The sequence below is a fragment of the Brienomyrus brachyistius genome, chromosome 18, assembly GCF_023856365.1.
Source record: "Brienomyrus brachyistius isolate T26 chromosome 18, BBRACH_0.4, whole genome shotgun sequence".
In the NCBI taxonomy this organism is placed as follows: domain Eukaryota; kingdom Metazoa; phylum Chordata; class Actinopteri; order Osteoglossiformes; family Mormyridae; genus Brienomyrus; species Brienomyrus brachyistius.
In genome coordinates this window covers 1,564,358-1,588,079 of record NC_064550.1, presented here as the reverse complement: position 1 = coordinate 1,588,079, position 23,722 = coordinate 1,564,358, and the positions used below count along the sequence as shown (strand labels likewise).

The 23,722-nt window shown below is 42.8% G+C and overlaps 3 protein-coding genes across 6 annotated transcripts in view; all 3 read right to left on the bottom strand.

Annotated features, from left to right (window-relative positions):
- Positions 1 to 3,840, bottom strand: part of lrp1ab (low density lipoprotein receptor-related protein 1Ab) — a 50,049-nt gene extending 46,209 nt beyond the window's left edge. For all 3 annotated transcript variants that reach the window (XM_048982993.1, XM_048982994.1, XM_048982996.1), the window contains exons 1-2: positions 3,433 to 3,840; positions 1,906 to 2,028 (exon numbers count right to left, since the gene is read on the bottom strand). In XM_048982993.1, the coding sequence (XP_048838950.1) occupies positions 1,906 to 2,028; positions 3,433 to 3,529 (220 nt within the window). In that variant the 5' untranslated portion in view covers positions 3,530 to 3,840. The remainder of the gene's footprint in view (positions 1 to 1,905; positions 2,029 to 3,432) is intronic.
- A 991-nt stretch (positions 3,841 to 4,831) lies between these two features.
- On the bottom strand, positions 4,832 to 13,376 carry senp1 (SUMO specific peptidase 1). 2 transcript variants are annotated; one of them, XM_048983002.1, is made up of 18 exons: positions 12,802 to 13,375; positions 11,965 to 12,023; positions 10,953 to 11,152; positions 10,753 to 10,834; positions 10,473 to 10,647; positions 10,217 to 10,358; positions 9,995 to 10,113; positions 9,579 to 9,835; positions 9,354 to 9,417; positions 9,213 to 9,251; positions 9,017 to 9,101; positions 7,608 to 7,751; positions 7,397 to 7,528; positions 6,501 to 6,704; positions 6,279 to 6,358; positions 6,094 to 6,178; positions 5,884 to 5,979; positions 4,832 to 5,786 (listed from the first exon to the last, which is right to left on the bottom strand). In XM_048983002.1, the coding sequence occupies exons 1-18, from the start codon at positions 12,930 to 12,932 to the stop codon at positions 5,724 to 5,726; spliced, it is 2,157 nt and encodes a 718-aa protein (XP_048838959.1). In that variant the 5' UTR covers positions 12,933 to 13,375; the 3' UTR covers positions 4,832 to 5,723. The 2 variants fall into 2 exon arrangements, 1 of the variants encoding a protein (XP_048838959.1); XR_007383372.1 differs by lacking the exons at positions 4,832 to 5,786; positions 5,884 to 5,979 and having other exon boundaries at positions 6,135 to 6,178; positions 6,511 to 6,704; positions 12,802 to 13,376.
- A 514-nt stretch (positions 13,377 to 13,890) lies between these two features.
- On the bottom strand, positions 13,891 to 22,101 carry LOC125713468 (protein lifeguard 2-like). Its single transcript, XM_048984631.1, has 13 exons — positions 21,700 to 22,101; positions 21,070 to 21,301; positions 20,915 to 20,991; positions 19,989 to 20,062; positions 19,011 to 19,075; positions 18,683 to 18,736; positions 18,520 to 18,570; positions 18,392 to 18,431; positions 17,494 to 17,531; positions 15,988 to 16,075; positions 15,580 to 15,675; positions 15,418 to 15,471; positions 13,891 to 15,336 (listed from the first exon to the last, which is right to left on the bottom strand). Exons 3-13 carry the CDS (start codon positions 20,952 to 20,954, stop codon positions 15,187 to 15,189), a joined length of 750 nt encoding a protein of 249 aa, XP_048840588.1. The 5' UTR covers positions 20,955 to 20,991; positions 21,070 to 21,301; positions 21,700 to 22,101; the 3' UTR covers positions 13,891 to 15,186.
- Positions 22,102 to 23,722: the final 1,621 nt, after the last annotated feature.

The window sequence follows — 23,722 nt, the reverse complement described above, 5'->3', positions numbered from 1 at the left end:
GGTCGCGGGGCCAATGATATAATAAAATTTCCAAATCAAAAATGTATATATTTTTGGTATATAATGTAATAGTTACTACATTATTGGCTTGTGTAGCAGATAAAGTAATAACTACATTGATGTATTAAAAAATATGACATTATTAGCAGTTAATACATTATTGGCAGTTATTAAGTTAATTTGTAGATGACTTTTGGCCACAAAAGGATGATTATAATGATTATACCAGTTGAGTATAAAGTATTGAGTCAAAATCACAGAGTAATCAGCTGTATGGTTGAAATTAAATCCTGGTCTGGATTTTTACTTGGACCTGAAGCATCAACCTCTAAATAAATCAATGTCAAATCATACTTTCTGGACCTGAACTATCTACCTCTGGATGGATAATGATCCTTGCCTTTTCATGCTTGTTGAGATAGAAGCCCATCTCTTAATGATCAGCATAGAGAGGTCATTAAGACCAGCTTAAAGAGCTCACAGTTTCATGTGGAAGGCCTCAGACCTGCTTCTAATTGTGACGGAGTGCTTTACCACTGCTCACGCCACCCTGAAACAAGCCGAAACCTTACAGGCTGCTTATGCGATTCCTTAAACTCTATTTGAAGCACTCAGTAAAGTCTGATCCTAATTGCCTGCCAAGTCAAATTTGTTTTCTTTTTTTTTATTTGCTCATGCAAGAATACAGGTCAAACTCCTCTTGTCTGTGGAAACAAATGCAGCTTTGCTGTTAGATGATGATGATTACAAGTCTTTGCTGGGGGATCCTGTATACTCCGTCTCTCTCTGTTTTATACCAGATTGTCTCTGATTTTGAACCCCCGCTGTTCTGTTCAGACGCATCTTATTGTGGTTTTTCAGCCATTATTAAACTATTTAATAACTATTAAACACCAGGCATTCACGGGATTTGAACCAGCAACCTTCCAGTACCTAGCCTCAAAGCCAACACCCTGCCTGGTGTCATTAGTGTAACAGAAGCAAAGCTATACATCCTATAAGATTGCTTAGGCATTAACAATAACTGGATGTTTGCGAAATATGATTTCCCTCCATTCTATGTTGGCTTTTTGCAATGAAAGGGTCTTGCTTAGGCCCACAAATCAAATTATTTGGTCACATGTCTCTGTGACCTCACATTGCTGAGATATAGAAATGAAGGTGCCTGGGCTAAGCCAATCAAAATCTTAGGTTTGATGTGAATGTCAGGTGTGGGCAGAACTATGGCACTGAGAAGAGTCAACCTGCTGAATGTTCATGGGGCATCTATTAATCTGACGACAGATTTTCTCACATCAGTCCTGTTCTGTCACAACCACTCAGTAAATTCTATCTGAAATTCTAAGTAAATTCTACCATGAAAAACTGGGCCGCACTGTCATTGTGCAAACTGAGACAGATCACATTGCCCATTGGATAACATAGGAAATTTACAAATGAGAGGAGGCCATTCGGCCCATCAAGCTCGTCTGGGGAGAACGTAAGTAAATACATTAGCTTAAAGTTGTTAAAATCTTATCTAGCTCTGATTTAAAGGAGCTTGCACTACACTAACAGGAAGACTATTCCATACTCTAACTGCACGCTGTGTAAGAAAGTGCTTTCGGAATAAAATATCTCAGACTTTACAGTGTTTTTATTACTCTTACACTGATTGTATCTTTCACTGTTTTAGCCTGTTATGTAAAGATAATTCAGAGATGTTTCACTTTATTATTTGTGCATTTTCACATTAAAGTTGACATAAAATGAAAAGCATTTTCATGGAAAATACAAACATTAAATGTATTACGTCGATGTATTGTATGTGGATTAAGGGAAATTGTGTTTTTACCCTCTTTAATTGTTATATTTTGGCAAAAAAACACCACTCATATGAATGAAATGTTGGCATGCTGTACTTACAAATCTCTGGTGCCTCGTCAGAGCCATCATAACAGTCCTTGTCACCGTCACAGAGCCAGCTCCTTGAGATGCAGGTCACCTGGTCCTTACACATAAACTGTCTGCCGCTACATGTCCTGGGGGCTGGAAGAGAAACACCGCAGTGATTGGTCAAGCCCTTTGACACAGTTACTGCTTGAGTTCTTTGATACGGTGATTTGCAAGTCTCTCAGTACAGTTACTGGTCGTGTCCTTTGACATAGTTGCCGGCCAAATCCATTGACACAGTTACTAGTTGAGTCCTTGGACGTTTTTCAATACCAAGAACACTAAGATCGCAGCTGTGGTCTCAGCAAGAGACGTCTTGTTAACTTGCCTCCTAAGAGTGGCCTTGTTTGGCAAGAATGCATTCGATGCCGGTCAAGAACGATATCCAGGGATTTTTACTGTCTACTCTACTTCTGCTCTTAGTATTGGAACTGGGACCATTTTCTTGTTCTTTTCTTTATGTTCTGCCTGAAAATCTTCATATGAATGTCTGCATGAATGTTTCACAGTAGTATGTTCTTTGTACAAAACCTTTATAAATGAGGCTCTACGTCCCTGAATTGCGGTAGGAAGATTCCTAAGGAAACGCTTGTCAAGCACAACAACAACATAATCTATGTAGGTACAGATGACCTGATGCAATAGCAGCTGACCACATGCCTTATATTTACCTTTGCAACTTTACTTGATGTTTAAAAAGCACCATTCAACTTAATATTTTTTTTCTTAAGCACTACTTCACATTGTGACGTTCTCCTTTAAAATAAAACATCACGTTTTTTTTTTTTTTTGTAAATTGTGCATTTCTTACCAAAGCATTTATCAGAAATACAGTTGGAAGATGGAAGAAATATGCATGTGTCGCATTGTGTGTTAATTTAAGTGGTGGTCCTAAAATTTTCAGTAAGGAGCATCAGTGCTACTAGTTGAGAAAGTTAGTCTGGAGTCCAGTGACCTGAAGAAAGGCTTAACTCACTGAAAGAAACCCTATGCAACATGCCCTGTGATCTTTTATAACAAATGTGGGAAAAAAGAAGTGAATTCTGGAGATCAAAGTAACACATAAAATGTATGTACCAACAAAAGGAGAGAGAAGAGGATGAGGACTGTCTCTAAGTCCTGTACCGGATCCTTGAGCACCAGTGAATTCCCTGCTGCAGTTACTAGGTTTCAAATGCTAGTTAAGACTAATTTACCAGTTAAGATTTTATGCTCTTTAACAGGTTCCTTCCTTCAAGTTCAGCCAAGTTCCTTTTGAGATTTTCCCATTGCTCCTCATCTAGCTCACTTTACGGTTTATTCCTACATTTTTAATGTCTGCCAAAATTGAAATGATCATTTGTATATACATTTTTCAATATATACAAAGATAAATCATTAAGTCTAGCTACCATTAATCTGCAAAGGTTTTTTATTTTTTAACGACACCATTTTTACTGTTGTTAAGCTGACCAGCAAATACAAAGACAGCGCTATTGTAAATAAATTAGTGCTGCTTACCATCAGTAGCTGTGACAGGAGATATAATCTTCAAAGTCTGTAGTGCGTCCGTAAAAATCACCACCACTAATACCACTTTTGTGGTGAGAGCAAACATGCTTAATAAAAATGATGACAGTTAAAGTGTAAAAAAATTGCTGGAACCGTTGAAACATCTGAGTGATGAAGCACTTAGTGGCCTGGTATTCAGAATAAGGTACATAAACAGCATGAGGAGCCTGGTTCTGTTCTGAAGGAGGTAGACAGACTCGTTCAGCCCGAGGAGGCTGCCGCTTGTCTCGGTAAATACACAGGTTACTCAGACAGCACAAAATCCAAAAATAAACAACATTTGAGACATTTCAGTACATTTCTTGGATAGTTTTGATTCCTTTACTGAAGCTGCAAATGTTTGCAGGGAACAAACATACAACCCCTTTCCCGCAATTAGTTACTGATTAGCTGGGGGATGAGCCGAAGCATGACATCACGTAGCTGTCCAACTGTCCAAACCAGCAGTCTGCCACTAACCACCCCTACACAAAAGCATCTCCAGTGCTTCCAGTCTGTCCTTTCAGGAACTGGCCAGAAGCTGCTGTTACCTGTGTTAGAGAGCTTTAATATTGTACCACATAATCATCAGCAGCCGAGTCACACGTAGTAAGTTTTTGGTTTGTCTCAAAGAGTATTTGGAACAAACAGGATCACGTGTTTATTACAGCATTGTGGGGAATGTGCAACTGAATACGAGCCTCTTTCAGGTAGTTTGAAGCCAACAGATCATCCCACCTTGGCCTCTTGATCATCCCCTGTATCTGATTGGTGAATTCTCTCCTGCCCCTTCACCACCTTAGCTAACGTGTGGGGAGTGTACTGGTGCAGAATGGCTGCCGTCGCATGGTTTAGGTGGGGGCCACACAGTGGTGGTGGTGGAAGTGGCCCCCCCATTGCTCCTGTAAAGTGTTTTGGATGTTTGAAAAAGTGCTTTTTAAATGTAACTCTCAGTCATTCATTCAGGAACAAAAGTTTCACTTACAGATTCATCGCTAATGAAATCGACCCAATGTGGTCCGTACGAAGAGTGAAGGGGGTAAACACACAACTGAGAATCACTTATAAATAATAAACAAGCTGGTGACTGAAATTCATAGCAACGAAGCCTTAGTAACATGTGCTAAATACATTGCAGTAAAGGATATTAACTAAAAAAATATCCATATGCCATATGTTGACCACTCAGTGTGAGACAATTAGAAAAAGTAAAGGGATTTCTACTATACTGTCTCACCTGACCTCACCTAATGCTCTGAGATGTTCAGCTTAATTATAGAAAATGATCTTTGCATGCATGAATTACCAGACTGCACAGAGTTTAAATACTAATTTATGCTGGACTTTTACGTATGACATACATCAGTACTAGTGCTTCTTGAAGAATTTATTTCTACAAAGAAATCTTTTTTTGGATACAAAACTGATAAAAGGTACAAAATGTAGATGAAACATACTTAACTTTTACTTTTGTATATACAAAAGTTTGTAAATATCCTGCAAAAACCTCATAAAAGGGCTGTAATAAAATAATCTGTCCACAAATCGCTTCAGTTTCATTTCCACATTGAGTCAGTTAAAAATACATGAGCTGCCAGACTCTGGCTCTGTTAACGAGCTGACCCGTTATAACCTGGTAGTTAACCATCTCCAGCTACCCCAGCCACACCCAGTGACAAACCAGAAATTAACAGGGTGACCGTAGCATCAAAAATCCAGGACGCTCCATAACCAGTGGCGTACACTCTCCCACAACTTGCTGGTGACAGGGAACTTGACAAGGGGGCTTGGAACCAGAAGGGGGCGCTGTCACTGCAGCTTACAGCCCAAGTACATTTTCTACATTGTTCCCAACTCTACTGCACGCTGTCAGTCTTCAGAAAGGAGAACTGGGTCATGGCTTTGGTGTCAATGACAGAAATGGTTGTGTGCGTTTGAGTGCGCCGGAAAACACTTAATTTGATGAAGTGGATAATGAAGTTGGTGCATGTTGAAGGTGCTTCAGGGTGCCGGAGAACAAAAAGCAGATAAATGAGAAACAATTGAGGTATTTCAGCTAAATATATACACCTTAAATAAAGCAGTAGAGATGAACTTTTGTGTGTAATGAACTTGTCCAGCAAAGCCAGTGGCCCTATTCTCCTGGGGGTTCTCCAGCGGTCATAAAGTCCTGGTGACACAGAAGGTTGCTGTGGAAGTGATGGCAAGTCGTACAGGTCCTGCTGGAGACAGTGACCCCACACAGGAAACCCTCCCATGTTTCACAGCAGCTTCCTGTTCAGGATCTCCCAAACCATCCGCCTCCGGAAATAGGGCATATGTTTCTGCGAGGGAAAACGAAAGCAGCAGACCAAAGCATTTCAGTAAGCACAAGAATGACCATTCGTACACCATCCTGGCAACCTCACTGAGCATGCTCACCTGTGTGAACGTGATTGGCCTGTCTTTGGCGATGTACTCGGCATATTTGCATGTAAACATCCCACAGTCGCTGCCATTCATCTGCTGGGGAATCTCCTACCACAGCATAAAGACTCACGTCAGAAGCCATTGACGAAACTATTATTAAAAGGCAGTTAGGTAGCCTTCAACCCCCATGAAGCTGTGCTCACGTTCCCATGAAACACATACGTTACGCTTCTTGCTCTCTAGGACCCAGGAGGAGGTTCCCAGCTGCTGGCCTTTTTTATCATAGCTCTCCTGCTCTATGTACTTCCTGTGAAGGTTCAGGAAACAAAGATCAGCTGATACATCCGCATAGCGAAACGTAGGTCCACACATCATCAGGGCGACAGGTCCCCAAACCCAACACTCACAGAAGGATCCTGCAGGCCTCATCATTGCTGCCACCCATGGAATCAAAGTAAGTGATGCTCTTTTTCCGGAAATCTACCACCTGGCAAAGTCAGGACAGATTTTCTTGAGAAAAGATTGCATGGTGCCCTAAAACATTTCCATAACAAAGGCAATATATTTTAGCTGCAGTATTTCAGGTCACTGCACGAGATGCTTCTGGAAGTTTGGTCTCTCCTACATACAGATAAGCACCAGTGAACCCCCAAGTGGATGGGGACCAGCAGGATGTCTGAGGAGAAGATGTCCACTTTCTTGGTCCAGCGTCGCACCGCGGAGAAGCCAGAGCTCCGCAGCTTTGGGTAGAAGAAGGTGTTGAAGGTATAGACTGACGGCAGGTGCGGCTGTCTGCTTCGCTCCACCAACAGATTCATGTAGAAATTGATAACCTAAAGATGTGAAAAGGGGGAGGTGGGTCCGGAGCTCTACCTCTGGATAGTGTATATAAACACATTCTGAGTCCCGGGCCGTCTCGACCCTATCAATGTCGCCTCAGCTCATTCAACCCGAGGTCAGGGCCGACTTGCGCTATCAATGCCCAAATGTGGCACGCCGACTAAGCCTCACTTCGTCGTTCAGTCCGAGGTCAGGGCCATCTCTACGCTATCGATGCTCGAATGTGGCTCACCGACTCCGCCTCACCTCGTCGTTCACCCCGAGGTCAGGGCCATCTCTACCCTATCGATGCTCGAATGTGGCTCACTGACTCCGCCTCACTGACTCCGCCTCACCTCATCGTTCACCCCGAGGTCAGGGCCATCTCTACCCTATCGATGCTCGAATGTGGCTCACCGACTCTGCCTCACCTCGTCGTTCACCCCGAGCTCAGGGCCATCTCTACGCTATCGATGCTCGAATGTGGCTCACCGACTCCGCCTCACCTCATCGTTCACCCCGAGGTCAGGGCCATCTCTACACTATCGATGCTCAAATGTGGCTCACTGACTCCGCCTCACCTCGTCGTTCAGTCCGAGGTCTGGGCCATCTCTACCCTATCGATGCTCGAATGTGGCTCACGGACTCCGCCTCACCTCGTCGTTCACCCCGAGCTCAGGGCCGTCTTACGCTGTCGATGCCTCACCTCGTCATTCAGCCAGTTGAGGTGGCTGAGTGTCTGCAGGTCTTTACGGGTGATCGTGAGCCGGAAACCTTCACTGAGAACTTCATCAAGGCTGCCCCCTCTGAGGGCCCTGCTGATCTCCACCTCCATGGCCTGCAAGAACGTACAGCATGCATGCTGCAAATCCTGCATGGCATCAGAGAGTCTTCTTGCGCCCAGTCCCTTGACTCACCTCTGTCAGTTCGGGGAATTCTGCTTCCACCTGGCTGGCCTTGGCATCCTGGACAATGGGAGCCAGGGGGACCTCCTTCTCTAGAGGGACCCGTACCTGCAGCTCCACACCCCCGGGAACCACATGACTCTCGTCCGACAGACGCTGAGGAATGACAGAAGAGATGTTCTGCTCAGTCTGAACACCAGGAGGAGGGCAGAGACATTGTGCTTGGAGTCATGTAGCTCTTATCCATGTACGGTATATACGCAGTGACCAACATGAATGGCTGTCAAACACTTAAAGGACTTTTCTATTGTACCAGGTACCGTACTTCTGGCACAAAAAAATTGGTACTTCCCCTTTATCATTGATTTCTGTTCCAAATCAGCGGGTTTCATTGTCGACAAGTTATGCAAATAACTTGCCTCGCAAAACACAAAATACATCCACCATCCTCAAAAAGCATAGTTATGACAATGAATTACGCAAAAGAAAAAACGAGACCAGTGACGGATGTGTGGACAAATAAAGGCACCCAAGTTTTCAGTGCAATCTGGTCAGAATCACAGACTCAATGACATGTGGAGGGCATAACGAAAGATACGCTACTTGCTACAATATACTAGGGCTGCAAGGCATTAGAAAAAAGCAGCATGAATTTGATGCAATAAATATTGAGGTATTTATAAAGCAAAAAAAAGTGCTCAAAAATTCTCACAAACCCAGCTAGGAATGATCTAAGCAGCAAGGATGAGATTGATTACCACTAGGGGGCGCGTGCAACGCTCATGCAAAAGCAGTGGGGTGAAACTTTAAACCGACTTTTTAAACATATACTAGATCCTGAAAAGAAGCAATCATTAAAATGGTAAAACTTGCTAAGCTTTGTTTCCTATGACTGAATAAAAATGTTCCAGTGCTAATGTCCAGAGAGTATGAAAAAGCCTGATCTCAAACCAGCTACCCCGCCATGTGAGAATGGCATGTATATAACATGCGATGTTGCCATTTATACTGCATAACGCTCAGCCCTGTATACTATAGCCAATTTGTTTTTTTAATTAGTATAATATACCCTGCTCATACTGTGAAGTCATTCAGCGCCAGTATCAGTTTTTACACCAGCGGAAAACCTACACAAGTAATGAACTTTCAATACGAAAAGTATGGTACCTGGTACAGACGCCCTTAGATGCCACATTAAAGTACTGGAGTAAAGTAACCAATTGGCAACGTTTCCTCAAAAAAAAAACCTAATTCATGCTTTTCTTCCTTATTTCAGGTATAAGAAGCAATTGGAAATTATAAAAGTGAATTCCAGATTAATCTAACACTGGTGACAGACTAAATTGCAAAGCTACAGACCATCCAGGCACTCAGACAGAGAGAACAGCCTGTCAGAAGAGCCGGAGTTAAACAGCACCCACCTGTTTTAAGAGGCGTGCAGTGAGGGCTTCCTGTTCCTCGATCAGTCTCCGCCGCTCTCGGGCCCGAGAATCATACAAACTGGTCCTGCCATGTAGAGAAGCAAGTCGGGCAGTCTGAAGTCATGAGCAGACTGAAGGCAGGAGGCACAAGCAGTACAGTGACTAATAAAAGAGGGAGTTCATAGGCCACACTCACAGCTCTCTGATCCACAGCTCAGCCTTGAAACAGGGAATGCTGCACAAACAGAGGGATTCCACCAATCAGAGCGTGTGAAAACAGCATCACGGATACGTAGCGCCGCCGGACGTCCGCCCACCTCCACTGCCCTGCTCTCACCTCGAGCCGTCGGCTTCCTTGCCCTGTTGTTCCTTCACAAATATCACAGAGTCTCCGTCTTGTGCTAAATGAAGTTCAAAAGAGAGAGTAGCTGAAGAGTCGAGTCTGTGCAGATCTGAGAATCTTGCAGGGCGACCATCTGATTTCTGATGGGTGTAAACAGCCGCACAGACACCCAGCCAGTGATGAATTATGCGAATGTCCCCCAGCTCGTCTGCTACGCACCTAATGACTGTGTATCCTGGGAGGATGTGTCATGGAGGGCAGCCGGGTTTGGACTCGCAGAGCCCACATCTGACAGGGGTGCCTGGGTCTCCGTCCCACTTGACCCATCTGCAGGGCTGGGAATGTTACTGGAACTCAAACTCGACTCGACCTGAGGACTGAGAGGGGAACTGGGGTGCTCCACAGTGCCCAGCTGTGTCTGCTCTGCAGAGTACGTGCACTGGAGGAGCCGACGACTGGAGGTGAGGAAGCTGGTGCTGCAGGACAGTGGAGACAGAACCGGGGAGACAACCATGAGCAGCTGTGTACAGTGTACAGTCACACGCAGACGCATACAGACATGAACTGCCGTCTACAGCGTGCAGTCGCGGATACAGGCACACACGCACAGGAATTTAGAAAGATGTGATGCTCACAGGTCTCGGTGAGAGCGGAGAGGAGTGTAGGAGCTACCGTCTCCGAAGAGTGGACAGTGACCCCCGGACACCACGGACAGTAGCTGCCTGTAGACCTCCTTCTCTTCTTCACGCACCGACTGGAACAGCAGCAAGAGGGCCCAGTTACACTCAACGCAAGTAGCCCCGGAACATGAGGGTCTACTGGCAAGGCAAAGGGTAAACCCGCAAGCAGAGCCTGACCTCCTGGGCTGTGCAGAGCGGCCGTCTTCGGCGATGGCAGGGGGGGCTGAGAGGCGGCTGCATCCCACGCACAGGAAAGGGCGCCTCGTAGGCGCTGGACGCAGGGGAGGGTCTTGCACCGTCCTGCAGTGCAGACAGCTGGCTGCAGAGCAGATATCAGGAGAGTTTGCATAAACATATCACTATAGCCCTAACCAGCCTTGAGAGACATAGCTAGGGTGCGGTTTACATCATCATCGTCTTCATCTTCCCTCACCTGAGGGACCTTCGCTGTCCCAAATTCAGGGACCTTCCCAGGCGAGGGCACGGGCAAGCTGGAGGGCTGACAGAGTGGCCATTGGTTTTGGAAATCCTGCTGAACTGAGGATCTGGGTGGACCTGCCTTCTGCAGCTCTTTAAGCTACTCAAAGGCTTCTCCACCCTCACAGATTCTACGTAGAAGACAAAACACTCAAAACCAGCAAACACTGACTGCATGTGTAACTGACTGCACGCTACCCTGAAACAGGTCGTTTTATTAAACGTTATGTACATACCTGTTTTAGAGGAACACTTTAACGCCGCATCAGTTGAAGGAACAACAAAAAATTCATGCGAAGGAGCGGTCTTATCCAGATGCTGAAAGTGTAGAGGAGGGAAAGAGATGTATTCAAAACAAATAATAAAAAAACAAGGCTTGTCCCAGCAGGAAGCGAAGCCGTCATACGACAGCAAGCTGTCAGGGAGAATGAAGTACCTCTCGGCCTCTGCAGGTAGACCTGGATGGAGCTGGAAAAGATGAGAGGTCCGAAGGTATGGTGAGCGTAGAGCGAGCTGGAGGGGACAGGATGGTGCTCAGGGACGGGTTCATCACACTGGTGCGCATCCAGGACGCCACACTGGAGCTCTGGTTCCTGACGCCCTCGGCGGCATTCTTCACCGTGCCCATTAAATCCACTGCAGGGGCAGATCAAGGACAGCGAGCTCCTACCTGCTTCATGCCATGGACTCCAAGAGACTCACTGGTAGCTTACAGACTAGAAGTGTGTGAGACTTCAAACACGAGTGTACAGAAGCACGTTTACACTACACTGCCAGAAAAAAGGTCACTGGGGCTGTACCCTCATGGGTTTGCCAGCTGTAACCAAGTTGCACGTAAATGAACGCAAAAAAGTATGCAAGTACGCATGCGCCGTATAAAGCGATACAAGTGGCAATTTCTTGCTATAGCTGCACAAATCCGCATTTATTTAATGCGCATTTGCACTGTTAAGACAAAAAATTACAGCGTATTTTGACCTTTATGTGACTAATCCGTACTTCCTTCGCACCACAAAGGCTAAAATGCACAGTGATTTGTCATAACATCGTAAATGCGCATAACATAAGTATGAATTTTCACTGCTGCAACAGGAAATTGCTGCATGTAATACTTTAGATGCCGAATGCGTACTTCTGTTATGTGCACCGCTGACTGTGAGGAACATTTTTGTACCATTGGGGGTACATTAATGTTGATTGTACCTTGAGGATATTCCTCAGAGTCCACTTATGTACCTTAAATTAGATTAAAAGGTACCTTTACCTACAGCCATGGTACAACTGCCAGACCCTTGAAGGCACAGCCCCAGTGACAAGCAAAGGTACAAATTGGCACTTTTTTTCCAGACTGTGTATGTTTTGGCATTTAAATCATCGGTAACATTGGTGAAATTCGTAAAGTATCACAAAACCAAAATGGTACATCAATCGCAATGAGAGAAGCACACCTATCCTAGACTTCTTCGTGCTCCTGTCCTCTTGGGCAACTGCATCTTCATCTTCCACACTTTTGGGAAACAGCAAATGCACATCATTGCATTGTACAGATCACAAGCCAAGGAAATCTGTAATTAATGATCAACTTCACTTTAAATGCAATGCTTTAGACACCCCCTACGTCTTCACATTATGGTGTGAAACAAGCGTGACAGAAGACACTGCTAGTTACAGTACAGTTCATTTGAAATGGGAACCATCCATCCATTTTCACTACCCCCTTGTCCTACTGAGGGTCACAGGGGGTCCAGAGTCTATCCTGGAAGTTACGGATGCAAAGCAGGGGACGACCCACTCACACAGCATTCAGTAGCACATCTACACCTGTGGGCAATTTAGTATCTATTTCTGGAATGTTTTGGGACTCGAACCCTGGTCCCAGAGGTGTCAGGAGACAGTGCTAACCACTGAGTCGCCACACAATAATGAAATCGAGCACAGATGAGTTTAGACGAGTTACCGGCCATGCTGTGTTAGTACTGCTTAACTAGTTGGTTAAGCTACGTAATTCGCCTGAGAAATGAATGTCAATACTGAATACTTATAACCGGTTAGTGCTGCTGAAGTAGCCGGTTAAGCAGCATACGTCCCGCCAGTAACTCATCTGAGAAATTAGTATTAAACACGAAGAACTTATCACCAGGTAGTGCTGCTTATCTAGCTGGTTAGACAGCGCACGTCCCGCCCACCTCAGCAGCCGGCTCCGGGGCGCCTACTTTGAAATAAGCCCGTTTTAAAAAGGCACGGCAGCGCTAAGAAGGTCGGTGGACAGTCGGCGGCTTAGTCACCAGCTCATCGGTCTTTTCCTCTTGATCTGAACGTCTTGCCGAGTTCCTGGTACCGGATGGTCGATGGAAGCAGCGCCGTTGCGGAGATTGGCGAAGCCTGTTCCGATCCATTCGTAGAGTTTATTAAACATATTCTGAAATCATAAAATAGTGTATACGGAAAATATTCTGTAGATATAAGTTGAAACCCTCGTAAAACGGCGCCAACCAAGCTGTCAAAGCTTGCCGAAAGTCCGCTTCCACTCACTCTGAACTCACATAGCTTAGCTTAGCTTAGCCTAGCCTAGCCTAGCCTAGCCCAATATGTTTCCCTTGATGTAGCTAGCTTATTGGCTAGCTAAGTAGCTCGTCACGTTGAGGTATATAAAATATGTCCCAGATATTTAATCAGTCCTTTGCTGAACACAGCTCCGACTTCTTCTTTTATGTCTGCATTTGATTATCTAATTTAAGCAGGGTATATGTCTGTGATAATACTCAAAAACCATTTGAACAGAAAATACAGCAAAAACCGACAACCTCTCCCGCTTCTTCCTCATTCAAACGCACAACATGGCTGAAACGCATTCGCCAGCAAGGCCGATTTCCATTGGCTGGGCTAACGCGGTGTCGCGTGGTTACGCCAGTATTCGGCAGGCTGATTGGTCAAACCTCAGGCAGCGTTTATTACAAGCAAACGCGTTGTAGTGCCGTGCGAGGTTGTAAAATTCGATGCCTAAGTTTGGAAAAATATTAGGGAGATCCCTAATACAGAAGTACTGCCGTATACTGCAATACTGTCTCAATACGAAGTAGAGGAGTTTATTAATGCTCTGGGAATTTTTACAAATAATGTTAATATGATCTTAGAAATAACGAATTAAGAAGTAACTTTTGATATATGGGCCATTACCCATTTGGAGTGGGGATTGAGTTGGAAACATTTTGAAAAATTAGTTTCTTTAATCCCAAAAGTAAGCCAACTCAATATGTTTGTTAACATGTCCCATGATCATACATGAAAATTAAGAGTTTAATTACATATATTTTATATATATTTTATAACTAAACTTTTCTATAACCGAAGTATAGCAGCATAGACACAACATGTAACACAAGTGACAGAATTTTATTTGATAAAATAGACATTTTATTTTATAAAACGGGCAAATTAACAGAAACATATTAACAAACACATAATTTCCATATTAGCTTTTTAATCGTTCTGATCATTCATAACATTAACATTTGACACAGGTGTCACAGACACAATGTAACACCAGTGACAGTGACATGCTGACTAAAACGGAAGTTTTTTTTTAATGGCTGCCTAATTGGGGGGGGGGGGGTAGAGTGACCTTGTATAACTATTTAAAATCAATTATATATATATATGGAATTATTTACACAAAAATTCAATGACCCAGCCTTTACAGCACCTAACACCAGTGACATGTACGTTATGTGCAGCCAAAGTAACAAAATTTTGTAAATGTATTAAATAAAATGAGCAAATTTGGACTTGCCTTGCCATGGTGATGCTTTTCTCTAAGATGACCATTAACCCAGAGGAAGCAATTTAATTAAAAAAACTACTATGTTAAAATGTAACATTAGTGTCCCAATGCCACCAGTGACCAAAATGCCAAAATGTATTTTAAAAATAAATTTCATTTTTAAAATGTCGTACAATGCTAATGATGTATATAGTAAAATCTCTTTTATACAATTTCATAAGTTATAACTTTAACAAGTATTGCTTTATATCAAAAACTGCTTCTCAGACATTGAAATTTGGTTGTATGGTGAGCTGTTTCGGAACTGTCTGTGTTTTGTATGGCATTTATTATATAACTTAACATGCAAGAATAGAATAGAACAGAACAGAACAGAACAGAACAGAATAGAATAGAATAGAATAGAATAGAACAGAATAGAATAGAATAGAATAGAATAGGTCATCGCAATGAATAGGTACAACCAAGGGCAATAACATTAAACAGCAATGCAGAACTACAGATCAGAACAGGCAAAGTTTGAATAATTAAACTAACTGCATGTTAAATAATTATACTTAATTTGGAAGCCAATATCTAGCCCTTTATAGGATCCTGATATTCCCATAAACGACTTGACCACTTCAGCAACACAATGAAATGATACTTTATTTGCCATGTCGATAGGAATTCTTTGGTTTTCGCATATCCCACCCTACTCTCCTATAAGACGCAAACATACAAGTGAGAGCAAAGCTTGGGGTCTGACTGCAAGGTCAGCCATCTATCTGGAGCCAATCTTGGGGTTAAGGGCCTTGTTCAAGCGCCCACCAGTGATTACTCTGCCGGGGCCTGGCACCCCAGCACACGAGAAGCAGGTGATGGACATCCGGGATTCCAGGTAACTGAATTAGTCGTGCTGTGACCCAAAGAGTTGGAGGATGAAAGTGAAAATGTAGACGATATCCAGGTAGATGTTCAGTGCTGCGAAGACATATTCCTCAGGACTGATGGAGTAATGTTTGCTACCCATCAGCAGCTGGGTGTCAAATGCCAGGAACTAAAGGAGAGTAACGGAGAGAGTGAGCGATGTGTATGGAGCTGGCCAACTAGATGTCTGACGCAAAGCCAGCATCCTTACCACAGAGAACGCCAAAGCTCCCAGGGCAGCATAAACAGCGTGTAACCACGGCACCTAGCACAGGAAGGCCCACGGGCATTTACAGCAGGAGTTCAGGGCTACCGTTAAGTACTGGTAAATTACAGTAAGAATAAATTTAGGAGCTTCATTGTGAATACTTACATATCCAAAAGGCAGCACAATAAGGAAGATGAGTCCGGAGAATAACAAGACCATGCAGAGGACAAAGAGCACACCTTGGCAGGAAGTCACGTCGATCTGGAGGAAGAGAGAGGAGAGACTGTAAATGCTGCAGCCAGCAAGGCAAACAAGATACTCTCCACATGTCCAGCAAGGTCATGATGTCTTTTAAGGTCACGTTCTGCCACACATCCCATGACGAGTCCTTCGCCTCATGACACGTATCCCGTAATACGTTCTGTAATGTCTCTCAACATCTCATTACATTTCCATTGTTACATTGTTTAATTTTTCATCTACAGCACAGTCTTCCGGTAGAAGAAAGCTACATTCGTACAGTGATATACACGTTCCACCAGGGCATGTGAATTAAATCATGGTCTTTCTCACCTTGGTTTGGAAACTAAAGATGGTTACAGACAGACAAACCAATGCCGTGATACCAAGACAGATCATCACAGACTTGGTATTATAAAAACTAAAAGGGAGAAACAGGAAAAATGTTACATGTGAAGTGTGATGTAACACATTGTGTTGCAGGATACGTCACATACAGGGGTGGATCAAATAACAGAAGCACCCAACAATATATTAATGTCAAAGAGCCGGTAATGGGGAGTCACCTGTGCTTTTAGAACTGCTTCAGTTTCATTTGTAAATTAGCGGTTGTTAAAGTCCATTTTCATGTAATGTTTCTGCAATTTGTCCACTCCCATATGCAATATATGGACACACTATTGGGACACTTTGGGACACACTGCCCAAGCATTGAATTCAGCTATTTCATTCAGACCCATTGCCACAGGTGTATAAAATCAAGCACCTAGCCAAGCAGTCGGGTTATTAAACATTTATGAAACAATGGGTTGTTCTGAAGAGCTCAGTGAATTTAAGTGTGTTATTGTCATAGGATGCAACCTTTGCAACAAGTCTAAGGAAATTATTTCCCTACTAGACATTAAACGGTCGGCTGTAAGTGGTATTATTGCAAAATGGAAGCATTTAGGAACAACAGAAATAGCCGCAAAGTGCAGATCACGAAAAAAAACAGAGCGGAGTCGCCAAGTGCTGAGGCGCGCAGTGTGTAATAATCGCCGACGCTCTGTTGACTCATAACTGCAGAGTTCCAAACTTTCTCTGGCATTAACTGCAACACAGAAACTGTGCACTGGGAGCTTCATGGAATGGGCTTCCATGGCCGAGCAGCTGAATGCAAGCCTCACATCACCAAACACAATGTCAAGGGTCGGATGGTATGGTGTAAAGAATGCCGCCACTGGTCTTTGGAGCAGTGGAAACGTGTTCTGTGGAGTGATGAATCGCGCTTCTCTGTCTGGCAGCCTGATGGACGAATCTGGGTTTGGCAAATGCCAGGTGAACAGTACCTGACTGCATAATGGTATGGGGTTGTTTTTCAGGGGTTGGGCTAGACGCCTTAGTTCCAGTGAAGAGAACTCTTAATGCTTCAGCATACCAAGACATTTAGGACAATTCTATGCTTCTAACTTTGCCCATATATTTACAGTGGGATGTCATAAAAGTTCCAGTAGGTGTAACGGCCAGGTGTCCCAATACTTTTGTCAATATACTGCATGATAGCAAAATAACTGTCTTCTGATGCAACACAATTACACAATTGGAAATAGACACATTGACCTGACACAGTCTTCTGCTCTACAATCAATATCTAAAGTCTATAATAGCTTTGAAATACCTTTCAAAGGATACAAGATACTCTGAGGCCATCTAATGGTTATTCTGAGAATAGCATTAGCGTTTTATTTTGATACAAAGGCCATTGTTTAGGCCATGTTGAGAATTTGTGATATGGCAGCATGTGAGCAGAGCAGATGGACAGAAAGAGCTGAAAGAGGCCAAACAGCAGAGGGACTGTACCTGGACAGCATGCCCGTCATATAAGAGAGGCAGAGTGTCTGGAACAGAACATATGCAGTTAGCTTGGAAAAAAAAATAACTACAAAAAAGGAAAATAAACTTCAGACATGAGAACCAGACCCAGGCTGTTCATAAGGGAAAATGATTCCTATAATATATGAGTAAATATTTATGCAAGACCAGGCAAAAGTCTGGATACTCCTGAGTTAGCTGTTTTTCATAATAGTAATTGTAGCTAAAACCACATGATGAATTGCTGTTTTTCCATATGACAATGACCGCCAACTCTCCAGGCTATATGAGAAGGAGGGTGATGAACCCTAATGAGGAATCTTAACCATTCTACTGAGAGACCACCAAGAGGTTACCAAAGTGGTGCCTATCCTGGAGAATCTGAAATTTAAATTTGTTTAGATTTGTTCAGCACATTTTGGTCACTTAATAGTTCCCACATGAATTGTTTTGATATCATAGGTAGAAAATAGTAAAAATAAACCTTTATATGAGTGGGTCCGAACTTCTGACTAGTATTGTGCTGCTAAAACAGTCATGTGTTTGTATAGTAAGTGGATTGGTATTCATGGGGGTAGGCACCTTTCTGCAGTATACCTGAGGAAAAAATTACTAGAGCAGCTGCATTGTTTCCAGCTGCATAACTGCATAAATATGGTACAATGTGACATTGGGTGACATTCCAATCATCTGCCGAATGACAAATTACGAATGAATGAAATAGTAAGTGGCCCTTGAGTGCTTGAGGAGATCTGATCTCCACCTCATCCTCAAATAACCCACAAGTCCAGGTATGGAATTATATCCAGACTAAAGAAAGTCAGGGTCCAGGTGCCAAACCCCAAACACTGATAAAGGACAAGCCAGCGTGCAGATGAGTACTGACAAAGATGACCAGGAGCAGGAGGTTCCAGGGAAATCTCCGTCTGCAGTGGGGGAATGGATGACACGCAGTGAGGCCCAAGGCCACAGACAATAAAACAACCTGATCACTACTTTGGTCTTCATGCTCACCTTGGTTCAGCGCAGCAGGACAGCGTCAGGTATGTAATGAAAAATAACACACTATTGACCAATAAAACAGCCACAAAATAAAACTGATTAGTAGTTTGTGTAGGCAGCAATGAGCAGGTTACACAGAGAATGTATGTGAAATCACGGTAAAGTAGTCACTTACTACGATGCCCAGTACCACCCAGGATTGGTCTGGATATAGATCTTTACTGGTTCACTGTACGAGACAGTTCAGGAGTTACAGGTAATCAAAGGCAGTGGGTTCTCCTGGAGAAACCTCTTATTTGAAGATTTCTGCTCAATTTAATTCAGATTAGAGATCAATGAGTTACTGGACCAGTTGACGTCAAACTGCAGTCATTAGCAACACAATTTGATGCATTGATATTAAAGCTAATCGAAGGTGTCTTTGAGTTAATGTCATATGTCATTTCCTTATTGCAAAGGTGCATGACATGTAGGTACAGATCAATGCAGATACCAGCACTCACCAGAAGGTGAAAAGGACCACGATGGCCAGAGTGACCAACAGCTGGATCATTATGATGGTGTAGACCTGTAACAGTGTGTGAGACGTATGCATCATAGGAGAAGTCATACATTCAATGGCATTAGCATTACCATTAGCATTGAGATGTACTTCATGAATCCCAGAGGGAAATTATGGTGTCCACACCAGCAGGAACACAAATGATGACACACAGCCCACATAAACAACATAAACAAACATAGAAAAAGAGGTCTGGCAAATGCAGCTTTACATACCATAAAATGCAAGCTAACAAATGCTAATGTTAGTTTTGCTGATCGGTGAATAAATTTGGTGCATGTTAGTACTGTACATGTGTGAATTTGATAGATGCCAGCACTGCTAATAAACTATGGACTTGTAAGACTAATGTTTTTTAGACACTTTAAATACAATAATAATGATCTGACTTTCATATGTGTTACTATTTTTAAAAACCAGTGGTGGGCAGAGATCCATTAACCGCTAATCAGCAAAGCTAACTTTCTGTTTAGCATATTAGTATTTCCGTTAACTTTGATAACTGTTAACAGACCAAATACCTTTCATTAACAGTTCCACTAACTGTAAATCTGCTAACATGTTTTGCAGGTAAATGAATAAACCCTAAAATCATACATGTTTGATCCTGTCTGTTGTGTTTGTGTCTGCAACAGTCTGGCACGCTGTTGGCTGACTACATGTAAACACAAGATCTGATTGGTCAGTAACTTGTTGGATTTAGGATAGTCTTATGCAAGTGAATGAAGATGAAGTCCATTTAAACTGTGGTACCCTGAACTAAGCAAAGAACTGGGGCCTGTAACACAAAGCCAGATTTCTTGCTTAGCTGGATAACTTGTCAGATTTAAGATACCGTTGTAGTACCTAGTGGCTAGCTGCGCCCACCACTGCTAAAAACTCAGGGTTATGGATGGAAGATGTGAGATATGAAGAGGACCTTGCGGATGAAGACTCGCCGGATGTTTCTGTCATCCCAGCCAAAGCCTGTCAGCATCTCAGTATCACGGGGGCCTGGAATGGTGCAGGAAGAACAGGGTCACCCTAAATGACCTTTCACCTTCATCACATGCCTCATTTGTGTACTAGAGACTAAGCCTCTATGTCTGTGAATGGAAGATCTCCGGTTCCAGCCTGGCCTTGGCACGTCTGTGGGCCTTTGAGCAAGGCCCTTAACCCCTAAGTCTCTGGGCGCCACTGCAGGTGGCTACCCTTTGCTGCCAGGCTTGCTCCCACCTACAGAGAGCAAGATGGGAGGCGAAAAGAGAATTCCCCCTCAGGGATCAATAAAGTGCAAAGTGTACCTGTATCATAGGGACACCTAACCAACCTTTTACTTTCATCACAAGGCTCACACATATACCTGTATCATAGGGACACCTAACCAACCTTTTACTTTCATCACATGGCTCACACATATACCTGTATCACAGGGACACCTAGCCGACCTTTTACCTTCATCACATGGCTCACACATATACCTGTATCACAGGGACACCTAACCAACCTTTTACTTTCATCACATGGCTCACACATATACCTGTATCACAGGGACACCTAACCGACCTCTTACCTTCATCACATGGCTCACACATATACCTGTATCACAGGGACACCTAGCCGACCTTTTACCTTCATCACATGGCTCACACATATACCTGTATCACAGGGACACCTAGCCGACCTTTTACCTTCATCACATGGCTCACACATATACCTGTATCACAGGGACACCTAACCAACCTTTTACCTTCATCACATGGCTCACACATGTACATATATCACAGAGACACCTAGCCAATCTTTCACCTTTATTACATGGTACACATGTGTACCTGTATCCTGGTAAATGTGCAGTGTTGTTACCTGTAGTGGCCTCCTCATAGCTTGGGGGTGACACCCTCATTGCCTTCCCAGCTTGCTGTCTTGTATATAAGAACCGTCTAGAACAAAAAGAACAATCAATCATTTGTTAATCAACCACCTGTTATTTAATAAACTATGCTTTGCAGGACATTTACCTTTCTGGTTGGTTGACTTTGTCACAATCTTGGCGTCACACGCGTTTCTTGCTCTCGGTTTGTGTCCTAATAAAGTCACAGTTGTCTCAATGCACTGCAGGTTCCTCTCTTCTCACCAACTTCAGCGTCTTCTTCAGCTTGGCTGCTTCACAAACATGCCCGCCCCGGCCGAGCTGGACTCAAAGCCCGTTTTGTCTTCTCAGAAAGCTGCTCTTTGTTTTCCAAAAGCTGCCTGTTTGCCGTGCCAGAGGGTTCCGTTTGAAACATGAAAAGATGGTACAGTCGATGCCTATTTAATTGCACATATAGTATGTACAGTAAATTGCTATATTTATCCGAGAATTGATCTCAAAAACTCACACATATAAAACTAGTCAAGTAGCAATTTATCATGAATCAAGTTCGAGGTCCATAAACATTCATTGGTAGTTAAAATGCCGTCGTACTTATAATTTTGCACATAAAACTCTCTGGTGACCCAACCATTCATGACATCACCCAATCCTCAAAGAATGACAAAATGTGTAAAAAAAAACATTTAAAAACCACACACTGCAGGATTCGGGGTAAATGGATGTTGTGATTACAGAAACTCGGAAACAGAAGTTCTCCTGTGTAAAGATACTTTACCTTGCCTTGGGTCATGATTCCGGTTCAGATGCCCGACATTCTTCTTTAGGTTGTGTATTTTCCTGCAGTTTTCTTGAGATACTTGGTTGGAGTCCTTTCTGCTCACAGAATGACAGAGGGAGAGAAAATCTCGAACCAGCCGCTTGGAAAAGAGGCAACTGTCAGCCAGTGAGATTAAAATGCTCTTTATACTGCACGGGCAGGGTAATCCTAATACATAACAACATCCCCCCGCCCTGGGGTAAAAGGACGTTCTGGCAACATCTAGGTGAGGGAGGCGGGGACCATACCAACTGTCTCTCTACAGGGGGTCTGATACTGTCTTTATCCAGAGAATCTAATTCCATTTTGCTTAAATACAAACGGGTTACGTGATGTATATATAAACAGAGATCATTCCTTCTTGAGAATAGGGACAAAATCTTATTTCACTCTTCAGTCACACTGGGAAAATATATTTTAAAAGATCAAAGTCTTGGCTATTAAACTTTGTGAAATCGGGCTATGGGCAAGTTTAGGAGTTAAGAAAAATTAAAGCAGACCAATAGTCATGACAATCTTATTGATTTCATAGATTCAAATTTTTAAAATTTCAGTTTCAGCAAAATATTTAGTAGTTAATTATGCCGTATGTTTAGATAGAGTTTTTTTTGTGGGACATGATTTGGCATGATTTGGAAGAATATGTGGTAAACATAAGTGTCAGGGCATTAGATTAAATAAAAAAAAAACTTCCAAATATTACTTTATTATATTCCAATAAAAGATTTTAATTAACATATCTTACACAACTTTTTAAACCAGTAACTGGATATTTACACACCAAAATCATTTGGGTTAAGAGTCTTGCAGGAAGCTAGTATGTTGCAGGATTGAAATAAAAATTTTCAAATTCAAATTTGATAATTTGTGCTGCCTCCACCCTCGTGCAAATGACCAGGAAAGGAGAGAGTAAAGTAGCAGATGATCAGTTTGTTCCAGGAGGAGTAAAGATGTGTAACCTTAGGGCAGTGTTTCCCAACCTGGTGCTCAGGAATCTACAGGCGATCCACATTTTTGCTCCCTCTCAGCTTCCCACCAGATATGTGGACTGCGAATGGGACCAGATTGGGAAACATTGTCATAGGGTAAGATCTGCTGTAAATCAGACTAATGGGTTTTCCACTCACTGAAGAAAATAAATAAATAATAATAATAATAATAATAATAATAATAATAATAATAATAATAATAATAATAATAAAGTACTACAGTAAAACCTCGGATTTCTCGGATTCGTTCCGGAAACATGCATGTAGTCCAAAGCACTTGTGTATCAAAGCGAATTTTCCCGTTAGAAATAATGGCAACTCAGATGACTCATTCCACAACCCAAAAATATTCCTACAAAATATAAAGTAAAAATACATTTAAAAAAATTAACCTGAATTTTACCTTTTAAAAGAATCGCGGATGGTGTGAGGAAGACGAGAGAGAAGAGAAGAGGAGGGTTATTTTGTAGGACGACTCACTATAACTATCAGAATCACTGCTATCTGTTGGCTTACTGGAATCTTTTTGTGTGACTTTAACAAGGAACTTATCCAATGACAGCCGCTTTTGCCTCCTTTTCGATTTCGTGGAAATGTGGACATTGCATTGTCGTTAAACAGATTCATCGCTCGCACTGCTACGGCCTTATCCAGGTGGTGCTTTTCTACTAAATGTTGACTATACGAGTGAGGCTTGCCGACTGAGACCAAGCATGGGAGACAATTACCCACAATCCTGTAGCGAGAGAGAGTGAACCATCGGCTCAGTTGTGATTACGTGACACTCGGCCAACAAAGCATATACGTAATACTCGTATATTACGAATATTCTTATTTAAAATTTTTGGTTGTCTTTCAAAACACTCGCAAACAAAGTTACTCGCAATCCAACGTTTTACTGTATTTGAACAATGCTGCGTAAAAGGCTAAAATGTTCATCAGTTGTCAAGTCCTACTTTTGGTCATTAAATTATCCTACACAAGCAACATAA